Raw genomic sequence first — 13753 nt, forward strand, 5'->3', positions numbered from 1 at the left:
CAGCTCCCTGCCCTCCATGGCTTCTGTCTCCCCCAGTTCACCTCTCGGTGCCGCGTACCTGCTGAGTTCTGTGGTTCAGATTGCAGATTGTTGTATTAATCCTCAAATCAGCTTTCTAGGTATGCTGGATGGTTGAGTGTTGATCTGGCTGTATCTCATGGATGCGAGAGGCAAAAAAAAAAAAAACCTTCCATGCTGTTCTGCCACCTTGGCCCCTCCTCCTGAAAACTATTTTTAGGGAGACATACCAAAAAGCATAATTGTTATGGGGTTTCCTTAGTGTTCGCCCAGAAACCATAATTGTTGAAAAGTTCACTTATAAAGTTTATCTTACATCTATTTAACTTACTTGTTCTTAACAATTTAGACTGGTCATGAAAATTTCATGATATTAAACAGCTAGCCACCATCTTATCTTTCTTGCTGACAAATCCTGTAACAGAGATAATGTGAGCTCATTTGATTTTTAGTAGAGTAAGGTAGAATAAAAGTTATATGTACACATTATATTTAATAATTCTAAAGACATGCCTGTTTTAATGAAACCAACAAACTTAACTAGCTTTTACTTACTGAAGATTATCCTAGATCACATGAATTAGAAAATCATTTGGGTTAGTTTCTGTATTTCTGAGAGTATACTTGATTTATATAATACTTGTTTGTCTTTAAGTCAATTAAATGGGGCTCTTTACAAATTAATTGTATCAACACCATTTGGAGCTTAAAAAAATCACATTTATAACATACATTGACATACATAAACCGTTAGATAACATATCTTGTAGCTTTCATTTTTGGATTTTAGCTGTGAGATAAATAATGCAAAACTCAGTAGTTTACAAAAGAACAGTTGGATCTAAATTTTATTTCTGGCAGAATGGAATAAAGTAAGGTGGTCAGGTGGCTTAAACTTTTCATTAATATTTCTGGAGAAGATTTTAAAGATAGATTTTTTTCCCCCCTGACAAGCATTGCATCAAGCAGACCAGGTAGAGAAAACTCTTCCATCTCAAAAGGCACAAAGAATGCAGATTCTGCTAAGGACTTTTGTTCCCTAAGTCCACATTTTTTACAATACCTGCAAGACTTCTGAGGTGAACAGGGGAGGTTTTAGGGTTCATGAAAATGATAGGTGAGCTTTAGACTCAGAGCCAAATTTCTATTCTTGTGAAGGCTCAATATGTAAGGCAAACACGTTTTTATTTTTTTAAAGTTTGTTTTTAGTAATCTCTACACCCACTGTGGCGCTTGAACCCATGATTGAGATCGAGTGACTCACTCCTCTGAGCCAGGCACTCTGCCAGGCACCCCAAGTACAGTTGTTTTGAATTCCTCAAAGATTGGGTTGCAACCAGAATATCAAGAGGCTGCCCACCTACCCAATTACAACTACATTATCTTTTTAAAATTTTTTTAAAGAGTTTGAGTGGCAGGGGGGTCGAGGAGATGGGGTCAGAGAGAGAGAGAAGCCCAAGCAGGCTCCATGATCAGCAGAGAGCCTAATTCAGGGCTTGCTCCCAAGACCCTGGGATATGACCTGAGCTGAAATCAAGAGTGGGATGTTCAACTGACTGAGCCACCCAGGTGCCCCCAACTATATTACCTTTAATTTGCTGCTGTCTCTTTTTTAGAGACAGAGAATGCAAGTGGGGAGAGAGGCAGAAGGAGACAGAAAATCTTAAGCAGTCTCCTTGCTCAGCATGTGGGGCTTGATCCCACAACCCTGAAATCATGACCTCAGCCAAAATCAAGAGCCAACTGAGCCACCCAGGTGCCTGCAACTCGCCCCTTTTACACCAGGGAGAAAATCTTCAATTAAGATGGAAATCAAAAAATTCCTTTCTAGTTTTAGAGCTCGGTGTCTTTGGAATATTTTAGTAAATCCTTCCACAAAGACTTCAGAATATTTTTCTTTCCCTTGGGGGACATAGTTTCACATTAACTTTGGGGAGAAGGCCTAAATCTGTTCCTGTCAGGCTCTGAATATCAGCTTCCAGTTTGGCCAACTTCTGGCCATTTAGCTAATTAAAAAAATTCTTTCAAGTAGCTGGTCGGGTTCCAGCTGAGAAGATGCAAAAGATACCACATGTCTGATTATCCAGAGCCACTCTGAAGGACAGCCAGAAGAGACAATTCCCCTGAGGGTTGCCAACAGAGGTTTGGACCCTAGCCCCAAATGGAGAGTGTAACCCACATTTTTGTCCAGCCATACTTTTAAGGTCCCAGCCTGAAAGTTAACAAGCTAAGTTCTGTGGATACAAAATGAGACTGACAGTAAGGCAATATAACCGTCCATGGGAGAGAAAGGATCGACAACCAATTGGTAACTGAAAGCAAATTCCAAGTTACGATGGAAAGATTTAATCTTTTTTTTTTTTTTTTAATGTTTTTTATTTATTTCTAGGAGAGAGAGAGAGAGAGACAGCATGAGCAGGGGAGGGTCAGAGAGAGGGAGTCACAGACTGAAACAGGCTCCAGGCTCAGAGCTGGCAGTCAGCACAGAGCCAGACACAGGGCTCAAACCCACAAACCAAGAAATCATGACCTAAGCGAAAGTCGGACGCTTAACCGACTAAGCCACCCAGGCGCCCCAAGATTTAATCTTTAAAAAAAAAAATATTTGAGAGGGAAAATGCAAGCAGAGGAGGGACAGAGAGAGAAGGGGAAGGACAGAATCCCAAGCAGACTCCGTGCTGTCAGCATGGAGTCTTACGTGGGGCTTGATCTCATGAACTGTGAGATCACGACCTGAACGGAAATCAAGAGATTCTTAACCAACTGAGCCACCCAGGCGCCCCAAAAAGATCTAATTCTTACAAATACTTCTTGCCTGCCACTCTGAATTGGGAATAAAGGGAGGGGCACAGTAATGTTTTACCTTCCTCTCTGGACCAGGCACCACAGACACACAGGAGTGCTGACTGGTAAGAATTCTCACAGTTCTCTGGCTTCTGCCAATTTCCCCAGGATCCTGGCTGCAGTGAGTGAGTTGTTCCACCAGGTCTCTTCCTGGTCACCAGAAACTGTAGGCGAGGAAAAATAATTTTCCCTCTACTTTTAATGGTGAGTGCTTGGCTAAGACCCATTTTTCTCTAGGCAGGTCATAAATGGGTAAGCTTAGCCAGGTTTAAAGTTGTGACCACCATGCAACTCAGGATTATCCTTGGTAAGGTAAACCTGCTTGTTCAGCCTTATAACAAATTTTATTCATCTGAGGCCTCACACTGGACCCAGTCCAGCTAAGTTGGACCTAGTCTGACCTTGGACACAATCCAGTTTTCAGGCTGGACCTAGTTAAATCTGGATCCATTCTAGTTTTTAAGTCAGACCCAATCTGTGGGGGGTGGGGTGGGGGGGTGGGGTAGGGGAGTAAGGGGATGGCTCAAATAAAGTCTGAAAGCTCACAACGCAAAAGCTGCAAGGCCGGAGCTAAGGAGGACTTACCCACCACCTCCAAGGCAACAAGAAAGCAGCAAGCTCCAGGGCCTCGATGGGTACCTATGCTTGGTTCTCTGCTCCTGGGGGCTGATGGGTGTCTCCTTCAGATCCCACATCTGACACCAGAATGATTACACACTGGGGCATGTTAAAAGTTTATTTGAGCAAAAATTGATTTCAGTTAGGCAGTATCCTGTCCAGTAGACAAAAGGAGTTCCAAGGACCTGTATGAAATGAGATTTTTATAGGCTACAGCGAGCAGGGACAAAGAAGTGATTACTGGCCCCCCCCCCCAAAAAAAAAGCAGGTTGGTTATTACAAAGTTGCTTTCCCAGGATGGCCTGGCCCATTACCTTCAAATTGCATTTCTGGGGGAGTTGGAACTGTAAGCTGAGTCTTCGGTTTGGTGACGTGGGGCTTAACATAATAAGAGACTCCACTTTGGGCCTGTCATCTTGTTTATAAACAGGAGACCCAGGCGTAAAGCGGTGACGTGGCATGTGCTGTCATCACAACCCCCGAGACAGAGGGAATGAAGTAGCCTCTGTGCAGGGCCAGAGTTCCGGGCCCAGTTCTGATGGTCTCAAAATAGACGCAGGGGAGGGGGGAACCAGCTCAATTCTCTGGAGTGCCCAGCTCCAACAACTGCCAAGAATTCCAATTAGAGAAAGCAGGAGTTGCCTCTTCACGCGCGTGTCCATAGCTTTGGGATAAAGGTCGCACCAAAAATTCTGGGGCTAAAAAAAAATCTATATCATTTACTGCTATTAAGATTGTGTCAGTGACATCTGCGGTCTGCCCTCCTAAGCAGGGAGAGGAAGTACGGAAGGAATGGTGAGTTTTCTGGAATGGAACAGTAACTGGAAGGTGGGGCCGCCCAGGCCCGTCTGTCCAAGGGGGACTCCTCGGGAGGAAGAGCCCCTGAGCAGCGATGCTGTTGTGGTCCTTGGACTTCAGTCTTGACCTTCAGGTGGGGTTGCCATTAAAGTGCGGACATCCTGTTACATTTTACTTTCAGATCAACAGTGACAAATACTGTCCTGGCTTCTCTCTCCTTTCCTGTATTTTTATTTTTTGTCCGGTCGCCCCACCTTAGTGCATTAACTGGTGATGGGGCTGCTCATGCCTCTGCAGAAGGTCACAGCGACCCTGAGTGCTGCACAAGCCAGAGCCTTTCTTACTGGGGAACAGAAGGGGCCTCGGTGTAACGAAGCGCAGGAGAAAACTCAAGAAGTGCTGACGCTATCAAGTAGGTAGAACTGGGGAAGGAAGGGTGGATTTAGGATTGACCAGTTTGGCTCTTTGCCTTCAATGTAAGATAGCGGGAACTCTTGCTGAGCAAGCGTAGAGCCTGACGAGTGGGCGGATTTGTGTACAGGAGGCGGCGGCTGACAGGAGATGGTGGGTGAGCTGAACAGAACAGTCGGGGGCCGCTGGAGGACGCAGCCACCCCGGGCCCACGACCCTGTCCCTGGCTGACCCTTGCTGCCTCTGGTCAGCTGCAGGACGGCTGCCCCTGGGCCTTCCTGGGCTTCAGGCTTGCATACCGGCTGTGGGTGATGCCACTGCAGCCACTGGCCACGCCTGTCCCGATGGCCAGCACCACGTGGCTGCTGCCACACGTTAATGCATTGTTGGCAACTGAGGAAACCAAATATAAATATTAAATACTTCATCTTTTTCTTTTTAATGTTTATGGGGGCGGGGAGGCAGAGAGGGAGACAGAATCCGAAGCAGGCTCCGTGCTCAGTGCAGAACCCGGCATGGGCTCGGTCTCACGAACCGTGAGATCATGACCTGAGCCGAAGTCAGACTTCAACCAACTGAGCCACCCAGACGCCCCTACCGGCAATATTTAAAAGCCAGAACCAACCAAAACAACAACCGGAAACATCTCAGAATAAATGGCTGTCCAAAACAAGGCAGGTGGCGCCTTTCCAATGCGCACACACGCACGACACTGCACCGTTCTGACCGCGTGAGTCACCGAGAAATTCCTTGTTGAGGGTGGGGGGTCCCGCCGAGGGGGCAAATCCTGTTGCGGCAGCACCAGAGGTTAAATGGCAGCCGGCGTGGCCTCCCTAGAACTGAGAAGAGAAGGCCCCAGGAGAAGCGGGCCCGCTCTCCTCCTGTCAGAGCCTGAGCTGGCGGCATGCCTGTCCTCCGACATTTTCCTTCCCAAACTCATACCTTCCCAGGCTGCTGGGCCACTGGCGAGCTCCAGGCCTCGCCATCTCACGGGGATGGCAGCGGCGACGCTTCCCTAGGCCGCCTGACAAGAACTGCTCGCGGCTTCCTCACAGAACATCTACAGACACGGCCCAACACGGGCTTTGTATCCAATTAGGAACTGTTGGCATCGTGAACACGAAGTACAGCTGGCCAGGCTGAGATTTATACGCGAAACTTTGACTAAAAGCCCCAAGTTTCAGATCTGGCCAAATTTCTATCAATCAACAAAATTTGACTTAAATGAGACTTGGTGAAAATAAACCTGCGACAGCAGTGTAAAACACTGCGTGGAATAAAATCTGATCCCTCAGTGGGACACTTGCTGTCCCAAGTTTCTAAGAAAAGGATTCTTAAGGAAAAAAGGTTTCTGTGAGATTAAAACTAGTTTGTTCTCTATAGAAAACAGATGAAGGAATCCATTTGGCTTAATGGGAGTTCACTGCAGAAATGTCTTGAACAAAACGTATCACGGTTGGAATGTTTGTGTTCACGAGCAGGCAGAGGTTCTCAAGGTCAACACTTCCCCTGGGTCAAAACATTCATTCTCATTCAAGAATCACATGGTCTCAGATTTGGGGTTTCTGGTGGAAGAATCAGAGACTGAGGCTTCCTTACCCTCCCCTCTCCCAAACCACCACTTGGTTTCCTAGTGAGCAGCATGTACATGAACCCTGACTCATCACAAGCACAAAGAGGGCAGGGCCTGCCCTCCATCCACACGGGGTCCCCACCCTGCCGCCCACAGGGCCTAGTGTAGGGTGCAGCCGGGCACCTTTTGCGGGCGTCCTCCCCCCAGTGACCAACCCCTCCAGGTGGCCTTGCGCTGGACCTTCTCCATGTGGTGTGAGGACTTTAGAAAGGCTCGAGACGGGAATTCACAAATACAGCAGAACCACAGAGTCCCGTTTACTCACATTTATGTCCAGACTCAACTTCTTTTCCTCTGGTTTGAGTCAGAAGATTATTAATTGTAAAGAGGCCGTTTGCATGGTTTCGAGTTGCTGGGAGTCTCTTTTCCTCCCGTCACTCATTCCTTCCGTCTCCTGGAATCTTGCACGGAAACATTACCTTACAAGGAAACAATCGCGTGTGTCCCAGCCCTGAGCCGCGCTTTTTCCTATAGATGGTCAGTTTCAAGCCCCATCGCCCCCTCTCTCGAAACTCCCTCCTTGGAGCCGCGTCTGTGAAGTATTGCTCCCTGATGCTTCCCAAATATGCCATGCCTGCGGTTTCAGACATCCGTGTTCCCCCGACGCTGCAGTGGGCAGATTTTCTACTTGCTTCCTTGAGTGTATTCTGCTGCCGGTAGGCCAGGAAAACAGACTCACCCAATGTAAGGGGGCGCCCGGACCCAACAGGTGTGGGAAGGATCGGTAACACCCTGTGCACCCGACTGCCTGCCCGGCAAACTAAGAATCGTCTGGACGGATGTTTCCTGACAGGATGCGGGCAGCTCGGGGGACACGCACGCGGTAAGCTATCTCAGGAACTCCGCACTTGCCAGCTCAGCTAGAGGGGTCCTGAGAAACCAGTGGCCTGGCAGCACAGAAATACCTCCAAGACGCAGGGACAAAGATCACAGCCAAGACGTGGCCCCGAAACCATCCCGCTACGCAAACAGGTCTGGTGACCCGGGGGCTGGGTGAAGGGATGCCCTGAAAACTCAAAAAGCATCGCCAACAGGTTTCTCGCAGACAAGGGGCGGAGCAGCCAACGTCGTGTCCGGCACCGTGACACGGAGCCAGGCAGGCTTGAGGAGGCAGGCTCTGCCCGGCGGGGGAGGGGAGAGCGGAGGGCAGGAGAAGCACCTGGCAACGACCAACTGTACCCGCTGAGTAATGAGCTCTAGTTTTTGAAAAATACAGTTTTCCTCTTCACCTTGTCGACCTCCCTCAGAGGTCCTAGGATCACAGGATATCTTCTAAGATTGGCCACCCCATATTAAATACCTAGGAGGACACGATTACTATTTTATTCATTTTTCTATTACGAAATTAATCTGAGTATTAACTGGCTTGTAGACTTTGCCTCCTAGAGGATTTCAAAGAACTGCTGATTTCACCAACTTTCCTCACTCGCTTGGTTCTGTGCTGCCTTTGCAAGCCCACTCTTCTCCCTTAGGAGACCCTGTTGACCGAGAGGGCGCCCTGCCATCCTCCGGACCCAGCCGCCGCTTCCCGTCGCACCCTGAAGCAGGACCAGCCACACCCCAGCCAGCCCGCTGCAGGCGCTAAGTACAGTTGAGAATCTAGGAGGTGACACCTGCATCTTTGTCCGGATTTTGAATTCACGATTATCCATCCACGCTGGGGTTGCTTTCACTGTAGTCGCCGCTCAACAGGGCAGGCGGCTTTCGTACGTGCTGCCGTGGGCATAAGTGGAATCCCACGTGGCTCCCGGGGCACCTGGGGACCCTCAGCATGGGACCGGTGGCAGCAGGAAGGCTCGAGAGGAGGAATTGGCAGGTGCATTTCTCAGCTTACCCTAGGTTCAAGTTCTTTGTCCCAAACCATACTGTTATTGCCACTGCTTAAAAGAAAACGCTGCTGTTAGTGTTTAACTGTAGTAGTCGGTTTACAGTTGTACGATTTCAGTTGTAGTTCATACACCTGAAATTCTGGGAGGCAAAGTGTATTATCAAAACAGTGTCAGAGAACATGCAGCCCAGAGATCTGGCTACAAGGCCACACCCTCCTCCAATCTCTGCTCTGGTCGCCCTCCAGGCCCCACCCACGTCCTCACCTTCCTGTGCTCCCCAGCCCCGCCCTCGGCACCCACCCGTGTCACACGCTGCCCGTGAACTTCCTGCCTCCTCCGTCCTAGTGGAACTCGCTCACATTTACACTCCTGGGGCCATAATGCAAGAGTAAGAGACGAGGCTTCTCCGGAACGGTCTGCACGGAAAGTGGCCTCCACACTCCCAGATCCACGCGCCAAGGTCCAAGGGGGCCTGTCCTGCTACGGCCACCCTGAGGAGTCCCTGGCAACTGAATCGCCGAGACCGAAGCTCACGCGTGCCCCACGGGCACTCGGGCCGAGGGTCTTTCAGCCTGGGCTCCTCAGGGTGACAGACACTCCCATGCTGTCTCATTTGGACAAGCGTGTGTCACTACCCCGTTTCGCAGAAACGACAGAGGCTCTGAATGTTCTGGAAACAGAGCTGCAGCACTAAGCACCCGGTGCATGCTCGGCGTCCGGGAGCTGCAGAGGCCCAGGGACACCCTGCCGGCCACCGAGAGCAAGGCCTAGCCCCGGGTGGCAGGTGCGGACGGCAAAGAAATTACTAAGCTGCTGAAAAGAAATATTTTAATCTAGTTTCCCCACTTTGTACTAAATCAGTGCTACAGGTCACAAATTGCATTTATTTGCAGACACCTAGAAAACAATCAGAAGTGTATATATCTCTCTAAATAGATCTCATTAATAAATTTTATTTGGACAAGAGAACTTGTGCCACAACAGGGTAAACAGCATGATTAAAGACGGCAGCACTCCCCAGAGTGGTCATAGGTGTGTGCAGCGCGTGAAGGAAAGCCGCACCTCACAGCCGGTCGTGATCAAGGTAAAAACACCTGACATACAGCACACGTGCCAATAAACTCCTTCGGGTCATGACCAGCATGAAGAAACTCAGGACATAGATACTCGGCCAACGTTCTGTAATGTACACAGCAATATGCTGCATTTAAGAGTTAAAATCAGATTCTACTTTAGTGTTAGCATCAAGCCCTTAGGAGAAACCCCCCAAAATCTCCTTTCCCATTTACACACATCAAAAACTATTCACACTTAGGGCGGACTGGGCAGAGGGCCACAGAGCCGACAGGTCCGTGCCTGCGTGGAGACAGGGCTAATACTGAAGGTCTCTCTCGCATCCTGGCTCACAGCCGCCTTCTGGCTGCCATTCCACCTATTTAAATAAAACCAGGAGAAAGCAATGCAGGTCTCTGGGAATCGCATCCCTTCCATAAGGAAAATGCTCTGCCAATTCAAGTTTCATTCAGTCAGGAAGACGGAAGGATTTAAGGCTTCGGTGACAATTATAATCCTCTGAGAAATTATTTTCCCTTAAAGTCAAGATAAGATAATAGTGTTTACTGTACTTTCTCTTGACTCTTAAAATCCCTGGTATCAGTGTAGGCAACTTGCACCTGCAATTAAGTCTGCAAGCGAGGAAGGTCCCTCCTCCTCCCAAAGGCTGTCCCAGATCACACATGTGCGGAGCGCTTGCCAGCCCGTGGCTCCCTAGGAAGCAGGAAGACGACGAGGTTCAAGCTTTCTAGTAGGTTGAGGAAGCGGTGCTCATGGCGTCTTCGGAGATTTTGGTGCTGGCGGGGTGGATGCTTGCGAAATACTTGACGTCACTGTCACGATCCATCTGAAGAGCCATGATGGTTTGTTCTACGGCTTCCTGATGACAGCTGGCAGAGGTTAAGAAATATTCTGGAAACGCAAAGGGCCGATTACAAGTCAGTTTTAATGAACATTTCAGTTTTATCAAGTGTACCAAGTTCATCATCATAACCCTAACTTCTCCAAGTATAAACACAAGCCACACTGAATTTTAAACAGTAACCCAAACTGATTTCTGTGATACAAAAAAAACCTCCCCAAACGTGAGAGAATTAGAAGGTTTATCTTGATTGTTTTCAGAACAGAGTAATGGCTTCACTGCGCTAAGCTGATATATTAAAACTTATTACACCTGTGACAGCTATTAATTCCTTAGTAAAAACACCAATCACACACAGACTGAAAGCCAGTCTTCTCTAGCCATTTCCTTATAATTGCTCCTAAAACAATTAAACTGGATTCTAAAGGAGAAAAAAGAAACAGCATTCATTTACTCATATTCTTATAAATCTTTTACAAACCTCTTTCTGTGCCTCATTCCTGAGTTCATGCATTTAAGTGATATTTATCAGGTATTTTAAGGGGATTAAAATAAATAAAACAAGCGAAATCTTGAGCAGATTAGGATTTGCAGCAAAGCAAACACTAGGGGGCTTTTGTCTTTTGTCTAATGGATGAAGAGGAGGGAAAAGACAAACACGCCTTCTGGCCCCAAACAACAGTAACTGATACCAGGTGGGGCCGACCAAAGGCAGTCATTTTTTATATGATCTTAAGTGACTATCCAGTTTTTCAAAAGACTAAGTTTGCAATTACAAAATAAATGCAACTAGAGCAGAAAGGCAAAAAAGTCCCTATCCTCTAATCTATGTCCTCTCTCAGGAAGAGCCTCCATTAACAACTTACAAATCTATTCTTCTATCAGATTAGGTCCATCAACGTACAGTACTCCTGCTCAGCGGCTCACCTACCCATGTAGCCTACGAACTGCCTCCCCGCCACATCCGGTTTTCCTAATGCGGTCACCTACCCACCCACCTTTCTCTAGTAGGGTTTGTCTCAATGTCTTTGCAAGCAGCACTCGAACGTTTGGAACCCTATCATTTGCCAAGGTTAGCAAATGTGGCATCAGATGCACAGCGAACTGGTCCATGGGAAGGCAATCATCCTCAATGACAGTCTGGGGAAGAGAAACAGCTGCTTTAGATTTGTCGAGTTGGTCTATCAAACCATAATACCAGCTAGCGTCATCTTTTAGTGACAATTTAAGTGTTACAGATTTTAGTTACTTCGTTTTAAACCAATATTCCAGGCACCTGGGAACCCAAAACAAAAATGACATAATTTTAAGTCCCTGCAGACATGCTGTTTTTAAACGGCTCCCTGGAGACCTGGAACATGCAGTCACATTCACTTGCACACATGTACCATGGGCCATGGACCCCGAGCACCCTCTAGTGGATGGCTATGGGATGGGCAAGGCAGACACCCAACTCCAGAGAACAGGTGATCGATCCTATGAAGAGCACCCTGGCAAAACTGTTTGTTCCTTAAGCATAAGAAAGAGGGCGTTGAGAGGCAAAGAGTGAAAGAAGAAAGATACTTTTAGATAGAAAGAGGTATATAAATGGGTGAGTCTTCACTTACCTGGCAGACAAAGACAAAGGCTTGCCGACCAGACCACTTGGGACATCTACCAAAGTTTTCCACCAGCTCATTGATAAGGTCCACTCCAAATGTGGGTGGCGTGGCCATGTGCAGCTTCTTTACCATCTCACTAACCTAGGAGGGTGAACACAGACAAATGAGGAATATATCTTCTGTTCTAAGATCTTATTAAATAGTTAGCTGTTCTAAAATTGTAAAAATTTTAACACATACCAACTTGTAGGAAATCCAACGAACAGAAGAAACTTTATCTGCACACAGATTCAGAGCAATGGGACGTAAATAGTCATAAACATCTCTGGGACTATATAATTCTAGAAGTAAAATCAGCTGTCTATAAAAATGAATATAAAAATAAAATTGTAATTAAAATTTTAAAGTAAACAAATGAAAACAGTTCACATTAGTCATGTGAATAATGTGTACTACACTATCTGTAAGACAAGTGCATGCAAACACTAGCGATCAGCGTCGTCTCTCACGCACAGACTTATCTCCAGTCTCTGGGTATCTGGAAATGCATTTAAACCCTATGTAAGTTCAAAAAGTAGCTCCTGCCTTCAGAATGTAAGGAAAACAAATGTTGAATTCTGTGAAAGTAGGGACTGACACGAAGCATAGTTTCCTAGTATGTTTAACTGGGGCATGGAACATATTCTTTCCACAGTAAGTGTTCAGATGCTGAGACACTTCCATCTACAAACCAGTTTCCTAAATAAGAAGTTCTAACAGCATTAAGCAGCCTGGTGTGGACCTGTCAGGGCTCTGAGCAGCCTCGAAGGGAATGGCAGGCTTATGAGGGATAACAGACATGAAGAGGTCCTCTGGCGAGTGTTCCTATTATGTCTCGTGAGACCTGAAGACCGAGTGTGTCCATTTGGCTACTCTGAGTGGACGCAACAATGCCCTTGAAAAAATATCTCAGATATGAATGAGACTTTTTGCCTTTCAGATTTTATGGTTAAGATTATTTACATTTGTAGTTGGCAGGGAATAAGGTAGAGACATGAATATACACAATGTAGCAATGACCAATGTACCTGTGTATACACACAAACATAAATCCTCAGAGACAGAGGCACACTATCAACTCTTATTTTCTGACACTGCGATGTTCCTTGCTGGCCTCCCCTGGGTACACACCACATGAGACAGTTGGGCATCAGAAAAGCAAACTGGAGAGAGGCCCCTTAGCAGGCATGAAATAACCGACACATGTTGGGGGACAGGCATCAAGCCCCACGCACTCTCCTCCTGGGCCCTTCTCTTCACCAAGCCTGAGCCTTAAGGGGCTCACAGAGGGCAGAAGGGCGGCAGAGCCTGTCCATGCCTGGGTGCAGGCAACCACTGCAGCTGGAGGCAGAGGAGAACAAACTCTATCCCAGGGAGAGGGGCAGCGAACCTTCTGAGCTAAGACCCTGCACTGATAACAGGCACAAGTCTCCTGCTGAGGAAGGGCAGGAGCCTCTGACCACATATACAAGGCAGAAACTGGATGTTACGGGGAGAGGAGCAGAATTCTGAGAAACCCCGGGCACACAGGACCTTCCCAAATAACTGGGATTCTCCCCTTTCCCAGCACGAGCCAACCACATCCTCTCAGCAGCCTACAGCCAGGGGAAGGGAAGAGACCCACCCATTTCACAGGGGCGTGTGAGAGCTGAGGGTGGAATGCTAACACATGAAAAGGCCCCCTGGCATCCCAGCTCCCACCCTCACTCAGCAGAAGGCACTGGCAGGCCCTGGCAAGAAGAATCAAAGCGTATCATGCACTGAAGGCAATCACACAGACAACAAAGCCCAAACCCATCTTGCTCCTGAGCAGATGGACCCGACCCTCCACACCAATGGCAGAAGAGCTATGTCTATTCTGTCAGAACCTGGCAAGCCAGAACTCAGTGGAGTGATCCCTTTAAGGTATGAAGAAAACAACAAGCAACAACCCAAACTGGCAGTCCTGATTCAATACCCAGCAAAGATAGCTTTTAAAAATTCAAGTGAGGTCTGGAATCCGGAATATAGAAAAAACTCCTACAACTTAATCCAACCTAAGATAAAC

General features: G+C 47.5%; 1 protein-coding gene across 5 annotated transcripts in view; it reads right to left on the reverse strand.

Moving 5' to 3' along the window:
- Positions 1 to 9015: 9015 nt before the first annotated feature.
- The window catches only part of PPP4R1 (protein phosphatase 4 regulatory subunit 1), a 61260-nt gene continuing 56522 nt past the window's right edge, over positions 9016 to 13753 (reverse strand). For all 5 annotated transcript variants that reach the window (XM_039219088.1, XM_039219086.1, XM_039219087.1 and 2 more), the window contains 4 exons: positions 11908 to 12028; positions 11674 to 11808; positions 11065 to 11206; positions 9016 to 10116 (listed from right to left, as the gene is read on the reverse strand). In XM_039219088.1, the coding sequence (XP_039075019.1) occupies positions 9953 to 10116; positions 11065 to 11206; positions 11674 to 11808; positions 11908 to 12028 (562 nt within the window). In that variant the 3' untranslated portion in view covers positions 9016 to 9952. The remainder of the gene's footprint in view (positions 10117 to 11064; positions 11207 to 11673; positions 11809 to 11907; positions 12029 to 13753) is intronic.

Source organism: Hyaena hyaena, unplaced genomic scaffold, assembly GCF_003009895.1.
Source record: "Hyaena hyaena isolate Hyena2069 unplaced genomic scaffold, ASM300989v1 scaffold_786, whole genome shotgun sequence".
Taxonomy (NCBI): Eukaryota; Metazoa; Chordata; class Mammalia; order Carnivora; family Hyaenidae; genus Hyaena; species Hyaena hyaena.